The sequence below is a fragment of the Mirounga angustirostris genome, unplaced genomic scaffold (assembly GCF_029215605.1).
Source record: "Mirounga angustirostris isolate CCGP_5_RB_7025 unplaced genomic scaffold, mMirAng1.0.hap1 SCAF_1, whole genome shotgun sequence".
Classification (NCBI taxonomy): domain Eukaryota; kingdom Metazoa; phylum Chordata; class Mammalia; order Carnivora; family Phocidae; genus Mirounga; species Mirounga angustirostris.
In genome coordinates this window covers 47,248,010-47,267,983 of record NW_026991709.1, presented here as the reverse complement: position 1 = coordinate 47,267,983, position 19,974 = coordinate 47,248,010, and the positions used below count along the sequence as shown (strand labels likewise).

Here is a 19,974-nt window from a genome sequence, read left to right as displayed (position 1 = left end):
GGGCCACTCACAACGCCCCCACTCCCGCCCTGTTCCCCCTGACCCGGAAGTAATTTCCCCTCTTCTCTCCGCCCCCTCCCTCCCCATGGTTGAGAAGGGAGGAAAAGGACGGCCGGGTCTGGCCCGGCATGCCTTAGGCTTCCGGTGACCTCTGGCCCTTTTCTGTCGTCCGCTCTCGCTTCCCAGCGTGCTCGCTCGCCCACTGCCTTCTTTCCCTCCCTCCGGTCTTCCTTCGCACGCTACCTGGTGACTGAAGCGCCCGCGACCAGCAGGGAGGCGGTGGCGGAGGACACTTGTCATGGCCGCCTCTAAGCCTGTGGAGGCGGCGGTGGTCGCGGCGGCTGCGCCCAGCTCCGGGAGTGGGGTGGGCGGCAGCGGCGCGACTGCGGGCCCCGGCACTGGGGGCCTACCGCGATGGCAGCTGGCGCTGGCAGTCGGGGCGCCCCTTCTGCTGGGCGCAGGTGCCATGTACCTGTGGAGCCGGCAGAGGCGGCGCCGGGAGGCTGGGGGCCGAGGCGACGCCGGCGGTTTAAAGCGCAACAGCGAACGGAAGACCCCAGAGGGCAGGGCCAGTCCGGCCCCGGGCAGCGGACATCCCGATGGCCCCGGTGCTCACCTGGAAATGGTGAGAAGCAGCCCTGGGCTATGAGGGTGGAACCCAGCGGGTGCAGCCTTTCCTTGACTAGCTGTGCGGGTCAGGGGGCTTCCCATCAGACGGAAGCTGCCTGGCAGCACATGGGTTTAGCACATTTCTGGCTGCCTTTGTAGGGATTGGAATAGCCCGAGGGCACAAGTTAGCGTCCTTCTTTGATAGTTTCCCCTTGGTTTCAGAAAAATACTTGCCTTTTTTTTCTCAGTGACACAGCATTTATCTCTGGCGTTTTGGGTACGGGGGACATTTGCAAATGTGAAGATTGTATTTAATTAGTGAAGGAAGCCAACTTGCATTTACGATTAGTACATTGTGGTTGACAGGAATTCTTGTGATTTCCAAGGCCTAGAACTTGATCCGTAATAACCTTTTAATAACGAGCCACCCCCGTTTTTTGAAGTCTCTTAGGGTAGGGGATAGGTAAATAGAGTGACGGTTGGCAGAGTGAAATGGTGTTAAGTAGCATTTGTTTTTTTATCTGTGGGAGTAAATTCTTAAACTTTTTTTTTTGGTAGAAGCGTCTTAAATTCATTTTTTAATTTTACCTGAAAATTTACATGATCAAGCCTGACATGCGTGATAAAGATTCTTTCATGTTAGGCCAAGTATCAGAGTATCTGGTGAACCGCTTTGCATGGTTTTGTTGAACCGACTGTTAAATCCTTTTGGTATCTGACAGCTGTGGGGAATAAGCCTGGCTGCATTTAACAATACTGGATGGGGTGGGGTGGAAGATTTTATTTGCCTCTTGGATTGTACAGTGGTAGTCCGACTAAATCAGAGTTCAGAGAAACCTTTGGTCAAATAACTCCCAGTCATTAAATACATTTGCAAGTCATTTCCACATTATATTATTCAGGTTAAAGACATGATTTTACTAAGTAGTCAAATTAGCTTTAAAGGAAATTTTGCTGTGGGAGTGAACTATCATAATTTAATGCCCACTATATGTCAGGCATTGTGCTAGGCTGTGAGAGAGCCAGATAGATAGTCTTTGTAATGGGAGAGTAAAACATAGCTTTTTTTTTTTTAATTTTTTTTTTTTAAGATTTTATTTATTTATTAGAGAGAATGAGAGAGAGCACGAGAGGGAGGAGGGCAGAGGGAGAAGCAAACCCCCTGCTGAGCAGGGAGCCCGATGTGGGACTCGATCCCGGGACTCCAGGATCATGACCTGAGCCGAAGGCAGTCGCTTAACCAACTGAGCCACCCAGGCGCCCAAAAACATAGCTTTTTTTTTTTTTTTTTTTTTTAAATATAGAAAAGATGCAGTATGGTATGCTGGAAGAGCCCGTGGACTGTGAGAACTAGGAGATGTGTGTAGTGGACTCTCCAGCAAGTTACTTTGGGAAAGTCATTTTACCTCTCTGGTCTACTGTCATCCCCATACTATAAGTGGATTACAGTATTTTAGGTCTCTCATATCTTTTCCAGCCCTAAAAATTGTTGCCTCTGAGTGCTGCTAATGAGAGTGGTAATCGGAGAATTCTTTGAATTCGCACTTGTCTTATATCATTTTCATATGTCTGAAATTCTCTGGTCATTTCCTATTTCATTTTTTAGCTTAATTTTAATCAAAGAAGAATAATAGGGCGCCTGGGTGGCTCAGTTGGTTAAGCGACTGCCTTCGGCTCAGGTCATGATCCTGGAGTCCCTGGATCGAGTCCTGCATCGGGCTCCCTGCTCGGCAGGGAGTCTGCTTCTCCCTCTCCCACTCCCCCCTCTTGTGCTCTTTCTCTCTCTCACTCTCTCTCTCAAATAAATAAATAAAATCTTAAAAAAAAAAAAGAATAATAAATGAATGAAAATACATAAAAGCTTTTAGTTCTATAATCACTAAAAATAAAAACAATTTTTATACATGAAACTTTTTGACTTTTTTTGTTTGTTTGTTTTTGCAGTTTCAAATACTGCCCCATCTCAAATACCATTTGGTATTTGAATTTAGTATGCCATTGGTATAGAATTCAGCAAACTGTCTTTCAGATTTTAGATTTTCTTAAATCCCGTTTTTAGTTTTTCAGCATTGTCTGGGTCAAAAGTAATGATTTTTAAATTTGGGGGTGTTCTGTAGTTTTGTCAGAACAATTTTTTTAAGTTGCTGCTGTTAAAAATTAGACTTTATGATTGACTTGTATAACTTGAACTGCTTTAAAATGATTTATTGTTTTTGACCCAAAATAAAACTGAGCAAAAGACACTTAGGGTTGTTCACCTTCTGGAATTTGTGGGCCTATATTCTTGCTTTGAATTACCAAATTATTCTTCAGTAAAGCAACAGTTAAAAGTGTCTTTGCCATTTTTCTAAAGGAAATTTGTGTTTGATGGTGACTAATAAATACTGAAAGAATATATTTTTTTTAAAGGTTTTTTTATTTATTCATTCAAGACACAGAGATACAGAGAGAGAGAGAGAGAATATGAGCAGGGGGAGAAGCAGAGGGAAGGGGGAGAAGCAGGCCCCCCGCTGAGCAGGAAGCCCGATGTGGGGCTCGATCCCAGGACCCTGGGATCATGACCTGAGCCGAAGGCAGACGCTTAACCAACTGAGCCACCCAGGCGCCCCCTGAAAGAATATTTTTCTGTCTTTTTTATAGTCTGGTCCTTAAAGTTATTATTAGACTATCTATATATAAGTGACCACCAGTTATTATTTATTTATTATCTGTGGTTGGAGAAATTGCTTTATATTTGAATAGCACCTTTCATTTGGCAACTTTAGTGGGTTTGGTAAATAAGAAAATCATTTGTTTCATTTGATGGAAAAACTGGCAGAATCCTGATGCCCTAACTGTTCTTTGCCCACCTGAGCAATAGCCGTAATTTTTAAGGGAATGAAGGAATGGACAAATAGTGTTTTTTCAGAGTTCAGTGAATAAAAGTCAGTGGTTTTTGTCTGTTGGCCGATGTTGCCTTATGTAAAATGAACCAATAAAATTATCTGGCCTGTGATTTTCGTGTGCAGTGTAGACTGTATCCATTTATCTTTTTTTCTGGCATAAACACTTGAAAGCAAAAGCAGAAATTCATATTTCTCTTTAAGTAATGGAGATTTTAGGATTTCACTAAAGAAAGGCATCAGATTGCAGTTGATAGCATCTGAGATTGAGGTACTTAAAGTATTAAATCATATTTCTTTTTCGCCCACTGAAAAACCTACCATGATGTGCCATTTTAACTTGAAGAATTACAGGTTTCCAAAGTTGGAAAGATTCTTTGAAGAGCACCTTATCCATAGGGCTTCTCAGTCTCTGGCCCTGAGTTATAGCAAGGGACTACCAAACCCACATACACACCAAGTAATGGTATTCTACACAGATAGATATCTTAGGCATTTCTTTTTTCAAACTTGGGATTTTTTGAAATGTGCATTTATTTAAAACTTCGTTGAGTATAGTAGCTTTTTATCCAGTTGTTTTTTAATCTGATGATAAAATATACAGTTAATTCTGGTATTCAAGTTTTTTTAAGGTTACACGGGAGTTATCCCACATGAAATGGTTAGAAACCACTAATCTAAGCACTCTAGAATGGGAAGGGAGAAATGTACTTAAACATTTTAATTAGGGGATCACAGACTGATTAACATGCTGTTTTCAGTCATTTTTGAAGTGAAGTAATTCTCTCCCCTTAAACGAGCTTCTAGTCATTTTTTAAAAATCGGGTTCACCAATGACATTCCTATATAACTAAGTCCAGTGAACACCTTTCAGTCTTTATCTCACTTGATCCTTGGCAATATTTCACATTGTCTTCTCTTAATTTCATCACTTTTCCTGTGGCTTCTGATATACTATATTCTGATTTTCTTTGCTTTTTAAAAATTTCTTTTTTTTTTTTTTAAGATTTTTTTTTTTTTTATTCATGAGAGACAGAGCGAGAGAGAAAGGCAGAGGGAGAAGCAAGCTCCCAAGGAGCAGGGAGCCTGATGCGGGACTTGATCCCAGGACCCTGAGATCATGACCTGAGCCGAAGGCAGACGCTTAACCATCTGAGCCACCCAGGCGCCCGCTTTTTAAAAATTTCTTGATACCTCCCTTGCTGATTGTTCTCGGTCTCCTTTCCAGGCTCTTTTCTCTGCCTCTTCCTTTTCATGATCTTCATGGTTCTATCATAAGCATTCTTATCTTCCACACCTTCACTAGATGCTTGCTTGCTCTACGGGAGTTTTATTTATCTCCTATACTGATAGCTCCCTAATTTCTTGTCTATAGCCTAGACCTCTCAAGAGGCCCAAATTTAAGGGGAATTTTTACTTCATTACTCCACAAATATTTCACATCCAGACTCCTGTTCTTCCTGAGAGTACCCCTTTTCTGTGTGCCTCATCTAACTAGTTTCCCAAGCCAGAGACTTGGCTGTCATCTTAACTTTCTGCCCCTTTTGTGTTTTCCACATCCAATCCAGGAAAACATCTAGAAAATTCTTAAGTCTGACTACTACTACATTCCCACTGCCATTACTTCTCAACTAAGTAACTGCTCTTCTCATTGTCTTCCTCTAATCCATTTTGTCACTGCTAGAATAAATCCTGACAGCCCCAGGCTTAAAATTCTTAAGTGGTGTTCAGTTCATTTCCTACAACATAAAGTTCAAACCCATCATCATTTAAGACCCTTAATGATCTTGATCCTGCTTACGTCTTCAGCTTTATGTCTTGACACTTCCTCATGTTTTTCGCCTTTGGCTATTCTGTGAACACTGCCCAATACTCCTACCTTCTCATCCTTCAAATCACAACATGTAGGTATTTTAACCTTTTCTGAAACCCTTTACCTGGGCATACCACTATGTGATTACATAACACCCTGAACTTTTCCCTTCCATAGCACTTACCACGTGGTACTAGAGTTACTTATTCATGTCTTTCCTACTATACTCTGGAATATGTGAAGGCTAGGACTGGCTCTGTCTTACTGTTGTATTCTCAGAACCTAATACAATGTTTGGTGCAAAGCAGAGGTTGAGTAAATGTGCCAGTGAAGCTTCATTCTTTGTAGATACATATATATATTTACATATATATGTGTGTGTGTGTATATACATATATATACATATATATAATGTGTGTGTGTATATATGTATATATACACATAATTCCACAAGTTGAGTATTTTTTTCAGAATTCCAGCTTTCATTTTTATTCTACCAATCAATCCTAGAAGTTGGTATAACAGTCTTAAACCTTATTTAGGCATTCTTTTTCTTTTTCTTTTTTTTTTAAAGATTTTATTTATTATTTGACAGAGAGAGACAGCGAGAGAGGGAACACAAGCAGGGGGAGTGGGAGGGGGAGAAGCAGGCTTCCCGCAGAGCAGGGAGCCTGATGTGGGGCTCGATCCCAGGACCCTGGGATCATGACCTGAGCCGAAGGCAGATGCTTAACAACTGAGCCACCCAGGTGCCTCCTAGGCATTCTTTTTATAAATCACTTGATTTTGGATGAACTACAACCATAATCCTGCAGAAGCAGTGTTTGTACAAGTGGGTACTTAGGTAAAGAGTGCTCTGTACTACGATTGAGTTGGTGGGGTTGGTTGTAAATTTTTAAAATATAATACGGGAAAGGACTTTATTATTATTATCTCAGGTGTTTTCTTGTTATACTAGCTTTTATTCATATAAAAGTAACAATTGGTCGATAAAGTATTTTAAAAGATTGTTTCTCATGCTGTAAGTTTTCCACGGTTGATTGCTACTTTTAAGCTGAAATTCAAATTTTAAAATATGCTTTTGGAATTTGGTAAATTTAAGGGAATGAAACCATTGAGAAGAAACACTATCAAACTGCCTCACGTATATTTTAACTGGATATAAATGTGTAATTATGGGAATACTCATTTTATTTTCTTATACATAGATTCCAGTTCATTTCTTTTCACAGTGACTATATGTGATCCTCAGAATAATATTTTATAAATACTTGCTAAAAATTTACAGTGCGTTCTTATTGCCAAATGTAAATCATTGAAAGCTTTCTGTAATGTAGTCAATGTTACCATTGCAGGACTTGTTTTCAGAGGACTTTTTTTGGTCTCCTGAATTTCGTGTGTGTGTGTGTGTGTGTGTGTGTGTGTGTGTATGTTTTCAGAGGACTTTGGTCTCCTGAATTTCGTGTGTGTGTGTGTGTGTTTTCAGAGGACTTTTTTTGGTCTCCTGAATTTCGTGTGTGTGTGTGTGTGTGTGCCCTAAATAACCCTGTTGTTGTTTTTCCTTCTTGGAGTATTTTCCCAACTGTCCTTTGTCAGTCATTTTGTTCCACAGCAATCCCTGTAAGTAACCTTCACAGACTGTCAAACCTTGATTTTTTTTTTTTAACTTTGTATTCCACTAAATTTACTGGTATTATATTTCAGTATCTGTCGCTTTTGTCTTTAAATGTTAATTGTTTTCCAGAGTAGATATGTCTCTGCAAAGGTGTGGGGCAGATTCCTAGGTTTTGCCTCTTGTTTGACAAGTTCTAGCACAGTGTTTGTTGAAGAAAGGAGACATATATATTTACTTTTCTCATTGTTTCCTTTTAGATTTATTACCTGAGTTATTTGTTTTTAATTCTTGTGTCTTACCCAAATAGTTTTGGATGTGTGTATGTGTGTGTATGTATATATATATATGCAGTTGCTACTTTGGGCCTAATAATTTTCTGGTTATTTTACAATTTACTAATCACCTAATGTACATTTTCCTGATGTGAATTGGCGTTTCAGTTTTTTAAATCAGTAGTAATTCTGTAGAGAAGCTGCCAGTCTGTTTGTTTTTTACACTGCCCCTAGTATTCCTTCAGGATAAAGACTATCCTGTTGGTCGTTGTATAGTGGAGTTACATCAAATGTGCTTTTTAACTAGGGTGCCTGAGTGGCTCAGCTGGTTAAGCGTCTGCCTTCAGCTCAAGTTATGATCCCAGGGTTCTGCAGTTGAGCCCGCATCAGGCTCCCTGCTCAGTGAGAAGCCTGCTTCTCCTTCTCCCACTCCCCCTGCTTGTGTTCCTTCTCTCGCTGTGTCTCTCTCTGTCAAATAAATGGATAAAATCTTAAAAAAAAAAAAAAAAAAAAGAATTACTAAAAAAAATGCTTTTAACTAAAATGAATTCAGTTATAATTGCTTGGCTTAAAGAAAAAGATCTCATTGTGCTGATGATTGTCTTTTCATACAAAGACCTTTTGCTCTAGAGTCAGTACTGAGCAAGATATGATATCTGAATCTGTTTTCTTTGATTTAGTTCCAGAATGTGAATCTGAGTGTGATTCTAATGATATTCTTCATAAAACATGGATGATGATCCATGCAGTACAGAAGTATTGCTTGAATTTGAATCCTGCCTTAAGCAAATTAGTCTCTCTGGCCTTCAGTTGCTTTATATGTAAAATGAGGATAGTAGTAGCACCTACCCTGCGTCCCCAGTGGAGTACTCTGTTAAAGATTCTTCAAAAGTAATTTTGACAGTTGATTTTTGCTTAATGCATTAACTTCGGATTCCCTGTAACATTTGGCGCCAAATATTTGTTGAATTCATTTGCAGAATCACATCAAGTCATGGAGTTAACTCTCCTGGACAGTTATTATGAAGAGATGAAACTTAAAGTGTGGATGGAAAAAAACTAAGTTTTCTAGTAGACCATTTTAAATTATACTTTATGTGACATACTAGGCAGATGTAAATATCTTTTTCATAATTCATCTGTATTCTGACCAGTATTCACAGAGTTTGAATTTATGCCCATGTGTGGAAATTTAGTATATGGCTGAAGTAAAGTTTAGAGTCTTGTATGTAGGTAATAGTAGTGGAAAGTTATTGGAGGGTTTTGAGCAGGGAATGACATGATACAATTTACTTGTTAAAAAGAATTTTCAGATCAATTAGAAAATAATTTGTTGTAATAAATGCAGAGAGATGCATTTCCACAGAATTTTAGTGTAAAATATTACGGAATGTTCAGAACCTTAAAAAGACTATCCAAACCAAAAGTGATTTCCAGTAAGATAAATGGCTTTATAGTCTTTTAAATCTCCCTAGTAGCTTTTAGATATGCAAATAGACCATATGAAAGATACTAGCATTTCGAGATGTTCCCATTATGTTTTAGATCTGCAGATCTTCATTTCTCATTTATAAAATATGCTTTCAAAATTGTCTTTGGGCTTATTTTCTTTCTTTCTTTCTTTTTTTTTTTAAGATTTTTTACTTATTTATTTGAAAGAGAGAGTAAGAGAGAGCATGAGATGGGGGAGGGTCAGAGGGGGAAGCAGACTCTCCCCCGAGCAGGGAGCCCAATGCGGACTCGATGTGGGACTCAATCCCTGGACTTGAGGATCATGACCTGAGCTGAAGGCAGTCGCCCAACCAACTGAGCCACTCAGGCGCCCTGGGCTTATTTTCTAACTTCAATCTTTAATTCTGAAAGTTATTATTAAATAATAACTCGAGAATGTAGACTGGTGGTAGTGGGTGGGGAGTGACTGAAAAGTAGTACAAAGGATTCCTGTAGGATGGATTTAAAATCCCTCATAAAGAATTGTTAGTCGTGTGTTTTCTAATATAAACTTTTTTGTCCAGTGCATATATTTTCATTTCTGCCTGGTTTTCGCCTCAAAGCTTATGAAAATGGGTTTAGTTCCTGACACAGGAGAAGGTTGGCATTATGTTAGCCAGCTTTTTGTCCTAAATTTTATCAGTAGGCTGAAATAATTAGTTTTTCCGTACTGTCCTTGTTGTAATGCTATTCTTTCTCTGCATTTTTATTAATGAAGGGAAATAGTTGGACAGAAAGTAATGGGGCAGGCAGTGAGCTTAGGGTGATAGGGATGTTAACCAAGATTGTGCTCTCCGAAAATGTAGTTTGGTTGCTTTCTAGAGTGGCAGTGGAGGAGCACTGGAGGAAAATTGCGACTTGGTGATTTGCCTGTGTAATTTGGTCCTTTTCCACAGTGTCATTCAGACCATTGTGGGGGTTGGTTTTGGTTTTGTGGGGTTTTATTGTTTGGGGGCATGTTGTGGGGTTTTTTTGTTTGGTTATTTTTGTTTTGTTTTTTACGGGAATAAGGAAAGGAAATTAATCAGACTCTGATTTTGGCCTTAGGAGTTAAAGAATTTTTTTAAAATTTTTTTTTTAAGTAATCTCTATACCCACTGTGAGGCTTGAAATCAGAACCCCAAGATCAGGAGTCGCACGCTGTAATAACTGAACCAGCTAAGCACCCAGGAGTAAAAGAATTTTTAATAATTTTAAAAGGAGCTATTATAAAACTTGACCAAGTGGAGGAAAATAGCTAATTGAAAGATTCACCTGATTGGTTTTAAGTTGATTTAGATTTTGCTGAATAAAAGTAAGAAGTGTCTATCCTAAGTAGAAGGAGGCCTTGTGTACTCATTTCTCTGTTCTTTTAACTTGTCAGCCCTTGCTATGAATGCTTTTTCTGGTATTCTGTATGGTATTATTTAGCCTTAAACTTCTAGACAGGAAAGAGTTCACTGCTGTTTCTGCTAATGAAACAAGGTCAGTACCTCTGAAACAAATAATACATTATATGTTAAAAAAAAAAAAAAAAGAAAAGATAGTAAGAAGGGAAAAATGAAGGGGGGGGAAATAGGAGGGGGAGACGAACCATGAGAGACTATGGACTCTGAAACAAACTGAGGGTTCTAGAGGGGAGGGGGGTGGGGGGATGGGTTAGCCTGGTGATGGGTATTAAAGAGGGCAATTGAATGGAGCACTGGGTGTTATACACAAACAATGAATCATGGAACACTACATCAAGAACTAATGATGTAATGTATGGTGATTAACATAACATGATAAAATAAAATTAAAAAAACAAAAACAAGGTCATCACTCTATCCAGAAATGTTTTTTATGTAATCTGCAAATTTTCTTTAAAATACTAAATAAATCTTCAGTAAGTCTATAGTCAGATATACTTCTCACATGCTTTTAATATGCCACGTTGTTTTCTACATAAACAGTCCCTTGTGTTTAAGGATGTGTATTAGCCATGTTCTAAATGACTTAGAAACATTGTAAACTTTTTGCCAGAAATTGGAAGAATGTTTTTCTTGATATATAATGTCAGAAGTAACTGAGTTTCATTATTTTGAAGTTTTATTAGGCACATAAAGTGTGCCAAGTGTTCTTGGCAGATTGTTCCTTTTATCAGTATAACTGTCCTTCTGTGTTCCATCTGAGGCTTTTTAATGGTTATTTGTCTGATACTGCCTTCTTTTTCCTGGTATTTGCCTTCTGTAACTTTTTTTACATTCTTTTGACCTGTCACTTTGTTTTAGGTCATGCCTAATAGGCAGCATAGTTTTTTAATGTGGAGATTTAACCTTTTAACATTATTGTTATTAACATGTTTAATGATCCTGCTATATGTAAGCTGCTTTTTTGTTTCTTTATCCCCTCCTTCCTACTTGTATTGATCATTTGCCCCACTTTCGGGTTTATTTTTAGTGGTAAGGAAGTTGTACCACCTCTATTTCTGTTCTTGTGTTCAACCTTAAAAGCTAGTTTGGCTAGGTATAAGATTGTAAATTCAAGATAATCTTTCATCAGAACTTTAAGTTGTTACTTCATTGGTTTTTTTTAGTACCTCTTGTTTGTGACATCCTAACACCAGTTTGGTTCTTTTTCCTTTGTGGATCCTCTGTTTCTTCAGCCTAAAACCTTTCAGGATTTTTGTTGGGAGATTTCACTCTGATGTGTCTGAAAATGTGTCATTTCAGCTCCAGGAATTTTTCTAATATTTCCTTAAACACACCTTTCTGTGCCTCGCTTTCTAAACTCCAGATAGATACATGTTGGAACATCTGGATTTATACTCCATGTCATTTAACTTTTCCTCCAGACTTTTCACCTCCCTATCCTCTGTTTTCATTGCATTCTGGCAGATAGCCTTGGCTCTACCTTCTACTTGTTAATTTCCTCCTCAGTTATGCCCATTCTGATATGCAGTCCCGGGCCATCTATTGAGTTGATTGTAATAATCCTTTTTAACTTTCAAGATGTCTAATTGGTGCTCTGTAAAAGCAGACTCTTTTTTTATTTTATTTTTAGAGGGAGAGGGAGAAAGAGAGTCTTAAGCAGGCTCCACACCCAGCACAGAGCCCAACTTGGGGCTTGATCTCACTACCCTGAGATCATGACCTGAGCCAAAAACAAGAGTCAGACACTTAACTGACTGAGCCACCCAGGCACCTCAAAAGCAGCCTCTTTTTTAAATGCGATAGCCTCTTATTCCACTGATGTTAAAGTTTCTGTTCGCTTGGTTTATACTGCTTTTCTCAAATACTAGTTTCTATTTGAGTTGGGTGCCTTTCTCTCATGTTAGCAGTACTCGGCAGTGTGGTCTCTTGAAAGACAGACCAGGTATGCCTGTCACTTGTCTCTTGGGTTTAGTCGATCTTTACTCCTTCTGGATGACAGAGCCCTACTCCAGTGTGCCTTCTGCTTCTCTCAGTGGAGTGGGAGGACTCTTGAGGTTGCTTCAAATGCAGTTCTCCAGCAGTCAACTTGATAGTTGCCCTCCTATAGTCCACAACCACATAAGAGATTCCTGGTTGTCTACTATGGATGTTTTGTGCCAAGAATTTTCACTGTCAAAGCTTTCGGAAGATGATTAAGGCTTTGGACAAATGGTAGAATTTATATTCATCTTTTAATTTATTTGTGGTTTATTTGGTTCTTTTCATCCTCCTACATCCTAGTTTTAAAATACGTTCCTTATTGACACTAGCTGGCTTAAACTGTTTAATATTCTAAACTTAGGAGGTGCCTGGCTGGCTTAGTCTGTAGAGCATGTGGCTCTTGATCTCAGGGGTCATGAATTCAAGCCCCCATATTGGGTGTGGAGCCTACTTTAAAAAAATGCATTAATATATCTGAACTTAGATAAATGCAGTTTCCAACAAATCTTTGCACACTATACTTTTTTTTTAATTTTTTTTAAATTTTTTATTTATTTATTTGAGACAGAGAATGAGAGACAGAGAGCATGAGAGGGAGGAGGGTCAGAGGGAGAAGCAGACTCCCTGCCGAGCAGGGAGCCCGATGCGGGACTCTATCCAGGGACTCCAGGATCATGACCTGAGCCGAAGGCAGTCGCTTAACCAACTGAGCCACCCAGGTGCCCCTGCACACTATACTTTTAAAAAATAACTATAGGGGCGCCTGGGTGGCTCAGTCGTTAAGCGTCTGCCTTCGGCTTAGGTCATGATCCCGGGGTCCTGGGATCGAGCCCCGCATCGAGCTCCCTGCTCCGCGGGAAGCCTCCTTCTCCCTCTCCCACTCCCCCTGCTCGTGTTCCCTCTCTCGCTGTGTCTCCCTCTGTCAAATTAATAAAATCTTTAAAAAAAAAATAACTATAGTTGTACTCAGACTAAAGGAGAAGGGGAACAAAAGGTAGATAGGGGGGAAAAGCAGCAAAGAAAATGAAGCCAGAGTAAGGGATAAAAGAGCAGATAGAAAAAAAGGTTGCTATTTCATTTTCTGTTTGTGAATGAGATGCCCTAGGCCCTAAGTAACTTGGCTTTCACAGTTCCTATTAAGTTATTTATAAGGGCAGCTGCTTTTGCTTTTGCTTTGTCAGTGCTTACCTGTTGAAGACCTATAGATTCTTTCATAATCACATGTTTGTTAAAGCTGGATGATGCTGACAAAGTTTTGGGTAAAGACGTGCCACAAAGCTCTTGGACTTAGTAGCTAGAACCTGGATAACTGGAATTGTCTCCAGAATGCTTTCCAAATGTTGACTGAGGTATTCACAGCTGTCCTCGGTGGTAACCACCAACTCTTCCATATTGTACACATGAAGGATGTGCATTGAGTCCCCCAGGAAGATTCTGAGACAAAGATGGGAGTACAAAAAATGTACTGATGAACAAACAACAGATTTGGAATAATAATTACAATTAAAACACTAGCAAAGTGTTTCTAGTATCTGTTCTACACTGTTGACAAACAGCCTAAAAGAAAAATAGCAACACAATTGCTGGGTATTTACCCCGAAGATACAAATATAGTGATCCGAAGGGGCACATGCACCCCAATGTTTATAGCAGCAGTGTCCACAATAGCCAAACTGTGGAAAGAGCCTAGATGTCCATCAACAGATGAATGGATAAAGAAGATGTGGTATATATATACAGTGGAATATTATGCAGCCATCAAAAAATGAAATCTTGCTATTTGCAACAAAGTGGATGGACCTAGAGGGTATTACACTAAGCGAAATAAGTCAATCAGAGAAAGACAAGTATCCTAGGATCTCACTGATATGAGGAATTTCAGAAACAAGACAGAGGACCATAGGGGGAGGGAGGGAAAAATGAAACAAGACAAAACCAGAGGGGGAGACAAAACATAAGAGACTCAATCTCAGGAAACAAATTGAGGGTTGCTAGAGCGGTGGGGGGTGGGAGGGATGGGATGGCTGGGTGATGGACATTGGGGAGGGTAGGTACTATGGTGAGCACTGTGAATTGTGTAAGACTGATGAATCACAGACCTGTACCCCTGAAACAAATAATACATTATATGTTAATAAAAAAAATTTAAAAAGAAAAACAGCAACACACATGAATAAATCATTTTCAGAATAAGAAAGCTGTATGGTCAATAAACATGAAAAGATTTTCAGATTCATTAATAATGAGGAAAATGCAAATCAAAATAATACTGGAATATTACTTTAGATCATGGTTTTTCAATGAACTTGGACACTACTGACATTTTGGATCTGATAATTCTTTGTGTTGGGGGGCTGTCCTGTGCATTGCAGAATGTTTAGCAGCATCCCTGGTGTCTACCCACCAGGTTAACGATAGCAGCTACTCACCCCTGCCTCCTACGGTTGGATGATCAGAAATTGTGAAATGTGTCCTAACCAGTAAAATCACCCCTGATTGAGAACCCATTAGACTGGCAAAAATGAGCTATCACAACTCTTGCTGGCAGGAATGGCAGGAAAGTGGATCTTTACATTTAAAGTACTATAGCAATTTTTTTGAAATAAAAAAATACATAAATTGTGGAATTTAAGAAAGAACACAGATGAACAAATGGAAAGGGGAAAAAGAAAAAAAAGGAGAGAGGGAAACAAGCCATAAGAGACTCTTAACGATAGAGAACAAACTGAGGGTTGATGGAGGGATGTTGAGGGGATGATAGGCTAAACGGGTGATGGGTATTAAGGAGGGCACTTGTGATGAGCACTGGGTATTGTATGTAAATGTTGAATCACTGAATTCTCGAAAAACCAGTTGCACTGTATGTTAACTGAAATAAAAACTTGTAATATGAAAAAAAATACATAAACCTTTGGCTTAGCAATCCTACTACTGAGACTTTATCCCATGAAGATACTTCTATGAAGCGACCTACATTATAAACAGCCACTCTACCTCCCCATTTTTCTTCTGTCAGTTTATCACTGTTTAATCACTGAATCTATTCCTGAGTATTGGTGTTATTTCCTGAGTATTGGTAAGTGTTATTTCCTCTCATTTTAGAACTCTCTTGATAGAGCCCAAGCAGCCAAGAACAAAGGCAACAAATACTTTAAAGCAGGAAAATATGAACAAGCTATTCAGTGCTATACTGAGGCGATCAGTTTGTGCCCTATAGAGAAGAACGCTGACCTTTCCACATTTTATCAAAACAGAGCTGCTGCCTTTGAACAGTTGGTATGTATCTTAGGTGTTTTTTTTTCTTCTTTTTGTTTTCTTTATTTGCATAGTGTTTCAGCTAATACCACCCAAATCTAATTAATTTTCTGAACAATTTCAATTATTTTGAAATTACAGACTTTTTGTTTTCACATCCTTTAATTACATAACTTTCTTAAGAACAGATTTTAGTTTTGCTGGTTACAAATATAACTATATATTAGATTTTATAAAATTAGATAATACAGGAAGCCACAGTTTCTGGTGAACCCATCCTTCTCAACAGTTTGAGGCTATTCAACCTTTTGTCTCCATATGTGGGGTGGTGGGGAGACCACATATTGTTGTAACATATTCTTTCAGTTGCCACTGTATCTTGTGCAGTTTTTATTCACACATGCAAATTTGTCATTCTTTCTGAAATGCTATATATAGTAGTAGCTGTTGTATAGATGGATACTGAGAACAGCTTCCTATTGATGAACATTTGGATTGTTTCCTATTTTACCTATTGCATTCAATGTTTGAGTAAATATTTTCATAAGTATTTTTTTTGCATACTTTTGGGAGGATAAAATTCAAGAATAAAATTCTAGAAATGGAAATATAAAGAAATTGTATCAATACCTACTCCAAACAATAATATATGAATATGCTTGTTTTCTATCGTTCTCACTGACTTATATTATCAGTCTTAATAATATTTGCCATTTTGGTAGGAGAAAAATACTGTCTCTCATTGTTTTAATTTACACTTTTTAAGATGTTGCTAAAGTTGACCGTCCTTTTCTGTGGTTATTGGGCAATTTTATTCTCCGCATTTATTTGTTCACATTTTATGGACCATCTCCTATATGGAAGGTTACTATAGTATGAGCTGGGTTTATAAAAGCAAACAGTTATGCATAGAGTTCAAGGATAGCTAAACAATGAACTACTAAATGACATCTTCATAAATGCTTTAAAGAATTAACCTGATCTATAACAGAGGAATGACTGGAGGTGGGGTTGGTACAAATAGTAGAGAAGACGGTGTTAAAAATAGAGGAAACCGTATGTGTAATTGATCTGAGGCAGGAAAAGAGTTTGGTGTGATTATAAAGGATCCTGGAGTATAGAGATTCAACTGGAGAGGTAGCAGAGGGCAGATGAGACAAAGCCTTGCAAAGGTAAGGAAATTGGATTTGATTCTGAGTGTAATGGGAAATACTTAAGGATATTAAGTAGGGCAGGAACATCCTCTAAAATTGCTTTCAATGTTCTGTCAAGAATATATTAAAGGGAGGCAAGAGTGGAGACAGGGAGACCAAATAAGGATGCTGTTGTAGTAGCCTAGGTAAAACATGAAAGAAAGCTGAGACCAACAACTTGCTGTTGTATTGGATGTGAAGGATAAAGAAAAGCAGGAATGTTAATAACGGTAGAATGGGCAAGGAGTGAGACAGCTAAGTAGAAGTTGAATTAGAAATGTCTCTATTTTAAGGAGAGTGGTTTGGGCTAAAGAGACCAATCTGAGAGCCATCTAATTTTAGATTTTATATAATGCCAGGACAATAGATGTAATCACCTAGGGAGAGAGAGTAGAGATGAGGCCAAGAGTGTTCCACTTGTAGGACTCAGGTGGAGGGGAAGAATTTAGCAAAGGAAACTGAGAAGGAGCCCACATTGAGGTAAACAGAAATCAAGTAGAGTGGCTGTTCTTTGGAGGTTTGGCAATAAAGAGGAGCTGAGAAATGGGGTAGTAGCTGCAGGGAATTATGGAATCAAAAGAGGATTTTTAAAAGTTGGAAAATACTAGAGTGAGTGTTTTTATGCTCATGGGAATGCTTCAGTAGAGATGGAGATTGATGCAGAGGAGAAATAGCTAACAGAGTGAAGTCCTTGAAGTGGGGGCAGTATGGATCCAGATCACAAGTAGAGGGGTAGCCTTTGATGAAGAGGGGCACTTCCTCACTTTTAACAGCAGGGAAGGAAATGATATGAACACAGAGATGCAGGTAGGTTTGTAGATTTTGTGGTAGAAAGATCACCTAAGTAGGTCCTTTGCCTGTTTTTGAAAATCAGGTTGCTTTTCTTTATTACAAGTATTTATATGAGCTGTTATAATATATTGTGGATATTAACTCTTTATGTATTGGGAATATTTTTGTGTGTTATGGGACTCTTAATACTCAGCCTGTTAAGTTTCCAAAACTGATTTCTCTTGAACAGTGCTTCCTTTAGTGTGACTTTTTTTAATACTTTCAATTACAGCAAAAATGGAAAGAGGTGGCACAAGATTGTACAAAGGCTGTTGAACTTAATCCCAAATATGTGAAAGCTCTCTTTAGACGTGCAAAAGCCCACGAGAAGCTAGACAATAAAAAGGAATGTTTAGAAGGTGAGGGTATTTTTGTGTTTACATATGAAAATTACTAAAGGCTTTATAGTCATTGGTAAATTTATATGAAACTCTGCTTGTGAGTAGAGAAATCACTTGTATTTAAAAGTTAGATTCTTCCCCACCTGAGAATTTGTTTCCTAGTTTAAATTGAGATTGCTGATACTTGAGTATTGTCTCTCTTCTCAGTTATGGAATTTAGTATTAAGATTTGAAGTTTACATCCCATACATTTTTAACTTGGCAATTAATGAGCCTCAGTGTAATTCCATGAATAAGAAATCAGAAAATAGGTTTTAGGTAAGTGATAGTGTTGCTAAGAATCTGCATGTTTTCAGTGATTATCCTAAATAAATATGAAATAATTTTAAGATGAATCATTAAAGAAAACATTTGGTTTTTGCTCTTGACATTTTCAAACATGATTTTATACCTGATTGGAAATTATGTAGTTGGTACAAAGCATCAAGTGAATTTGCCGTTCTTAGTGAATACTGCAAATATTCTGCGGCCTCTAATTGGCCATATTTGCTTCCAAAACTTCAATTAGAATATATAGACCACTGGCTTTTAAAGTATGTTTTTGTAGGTGACATGGCGCTAAACCAAAGTGTGATTTAGACAAGCTAACTCTGCTAAAATCAATAATCAGATTTTGCCATAATTATTTTTTTAAGTAACATTATTTAAAAGGAAAAAGCCATTTTATTTTTAAAATTTGGATTACCAAGTGAGGATGGTTTAGAGAATGGTTTTTTGAAGTTTTGTGGTGTCGTGTACTTTGGTTGTGGGTGGAAGGACGGTTGCTTTGGAAAAGAGAATTCTGAGTTTTCAGCCAGCCCTGGAAGTTACTAACAGTTAATAATCGGTAGAAAGGAGGTTAAGTGGATTTTAGATAGGAGGAATGGGATGGGAAAAAGACATTGATATTGGCATTAGCCAGGTTATCAGAGGAACACACAGCCAATTGACTTGTTTGGAGGATTTGGTATTTTGAGAAACTGAATTCAGAAAGAGTGGGAACAGCTAGTGTTTGAGTATTCTGAAAGGTTGAGAGTTTAAGGAACCACTGATCTTTTAAATGTGAAACCACCTTATCTTGAGCTGTGGCATAACCAGATGAAAATGGTATTTTGCAGCAGATTTAATTGAGAACTCTTGGCCAGATGGCTTTGGACACAAGGAATAACTCTGAGGCCTATAAAAAGAATCAGACATGAGAGAGCCACATTTCACTGATTTGGCCTCTAGGTACTGGCCAGAAGAGAATCTTCCTGGATTCCTTGTTTATTTACTATGTAGAATGTGAGAGTGGTGAGAAGCATCACAAACCATGCAGTATAGTCCCTTGGATTTCACAGGTGAGGAAAGTGAATAACCAGAGAAGTGGAATTTCTGAGCTTTGAGTTCAGTTATAGAGTATATAAAACTAAATGTTGAACAGAATCAATTTATTGGAAATGAAATTGATAGCTACATCAGGCTATCAGTTTCGCTTGGCTTTCTGTGGTAACACTGTGCCCATTTGATGCTGCTGATCATCTTTGCAATAATTTTATACTTTTATTTTTTCCATCATTTCTAGATGTCACTGCTGTGTGTATACTAGAAGGGTTCCAAAATCAACAAAGCATGCTGTTAGCTGATAAGGTTCTTAAACTTCTTGGAAAAGAGAAAGCCAAAGAAAAATACAAGGTAAGTCTGAGTTGGTCAGTAGAGGGAATATACATTATGAAGGGTCATTTTTAATTTACACTGCTTAAACTTGGATGTGATAGTAATGGTAACTGAAATTAGATCTGGATTATAGTCTTTTCCTGTGATCTTAGGCTTTTGTGGCTTATCTTTTCAAAATAAGAATGTAGGCTATATCCAATATGGTATCTGGAGAATACTGAAAGAATTCATCTACATTAGGGGTCACCAAACAAGGCCTATGGGCCACATCCACTCTGCCATCTGTTTGTGTAAGTTATGTTTTACTGGAACACTGCCCTCAGACATTGTTTTTAAAAAGGCTGCTTTTTTTTTTTTTTTAAAGATTTTATTTATTTATTTGACAGAGACAGAGATAGCGAGAGCAGGAACACAAGCAGCGGGAGTGGGAGAGGGAGAAGCAGGCTTCCCGCAGAGCAGGGAGCCCGATGTGGGACTCGATCCCAGGACCCTGGGATCATGACCTGAGCCGAAGGCAGACGCTTAAAGACTGAGCCACCCAGGCGCCCTAAAAAGGCTGCTTTTTAAGCTAAAACAGCAGAGTGGAGTGGTTGTGACGGAGACTGT

The 19,974-nt window shown here is 38.5% G+C and overlaps 1 protein-coding gene across 1 annotated transcript in view; it reads left to right on the top strand.

Moving 5' to 3' along the window:
• The first annotated feature begins 81 nt into the window (after positions 1-81).
• The window catches only part of TOMM70 (translocase of outer mitochondrial membrane 70), a 38,193-nt gene continuing 18,300 nt past the window's right edge, over positions 82-19,974 (top strand). The window contains exons 1-4 of the mRNA XM_045902755.3: positions 82-625; positions 15,156-15,329; positions 17,565-17,691; positions 19,277-19,386. Of these exons, the coding sequence (XP_045758711.1) occupies positions 299-625; positions 15,156-15,329; positions 17,565-17,691; positions 19,277-19,386 (738 nt within the window). The 5' untranslated portion in view covers positions 82-298. The remainder of the gene's footprint in view (positions 626-15,155; positions 15,330-17,564; positions 17,692-19,276; positions 19,387-19,974) is intronic.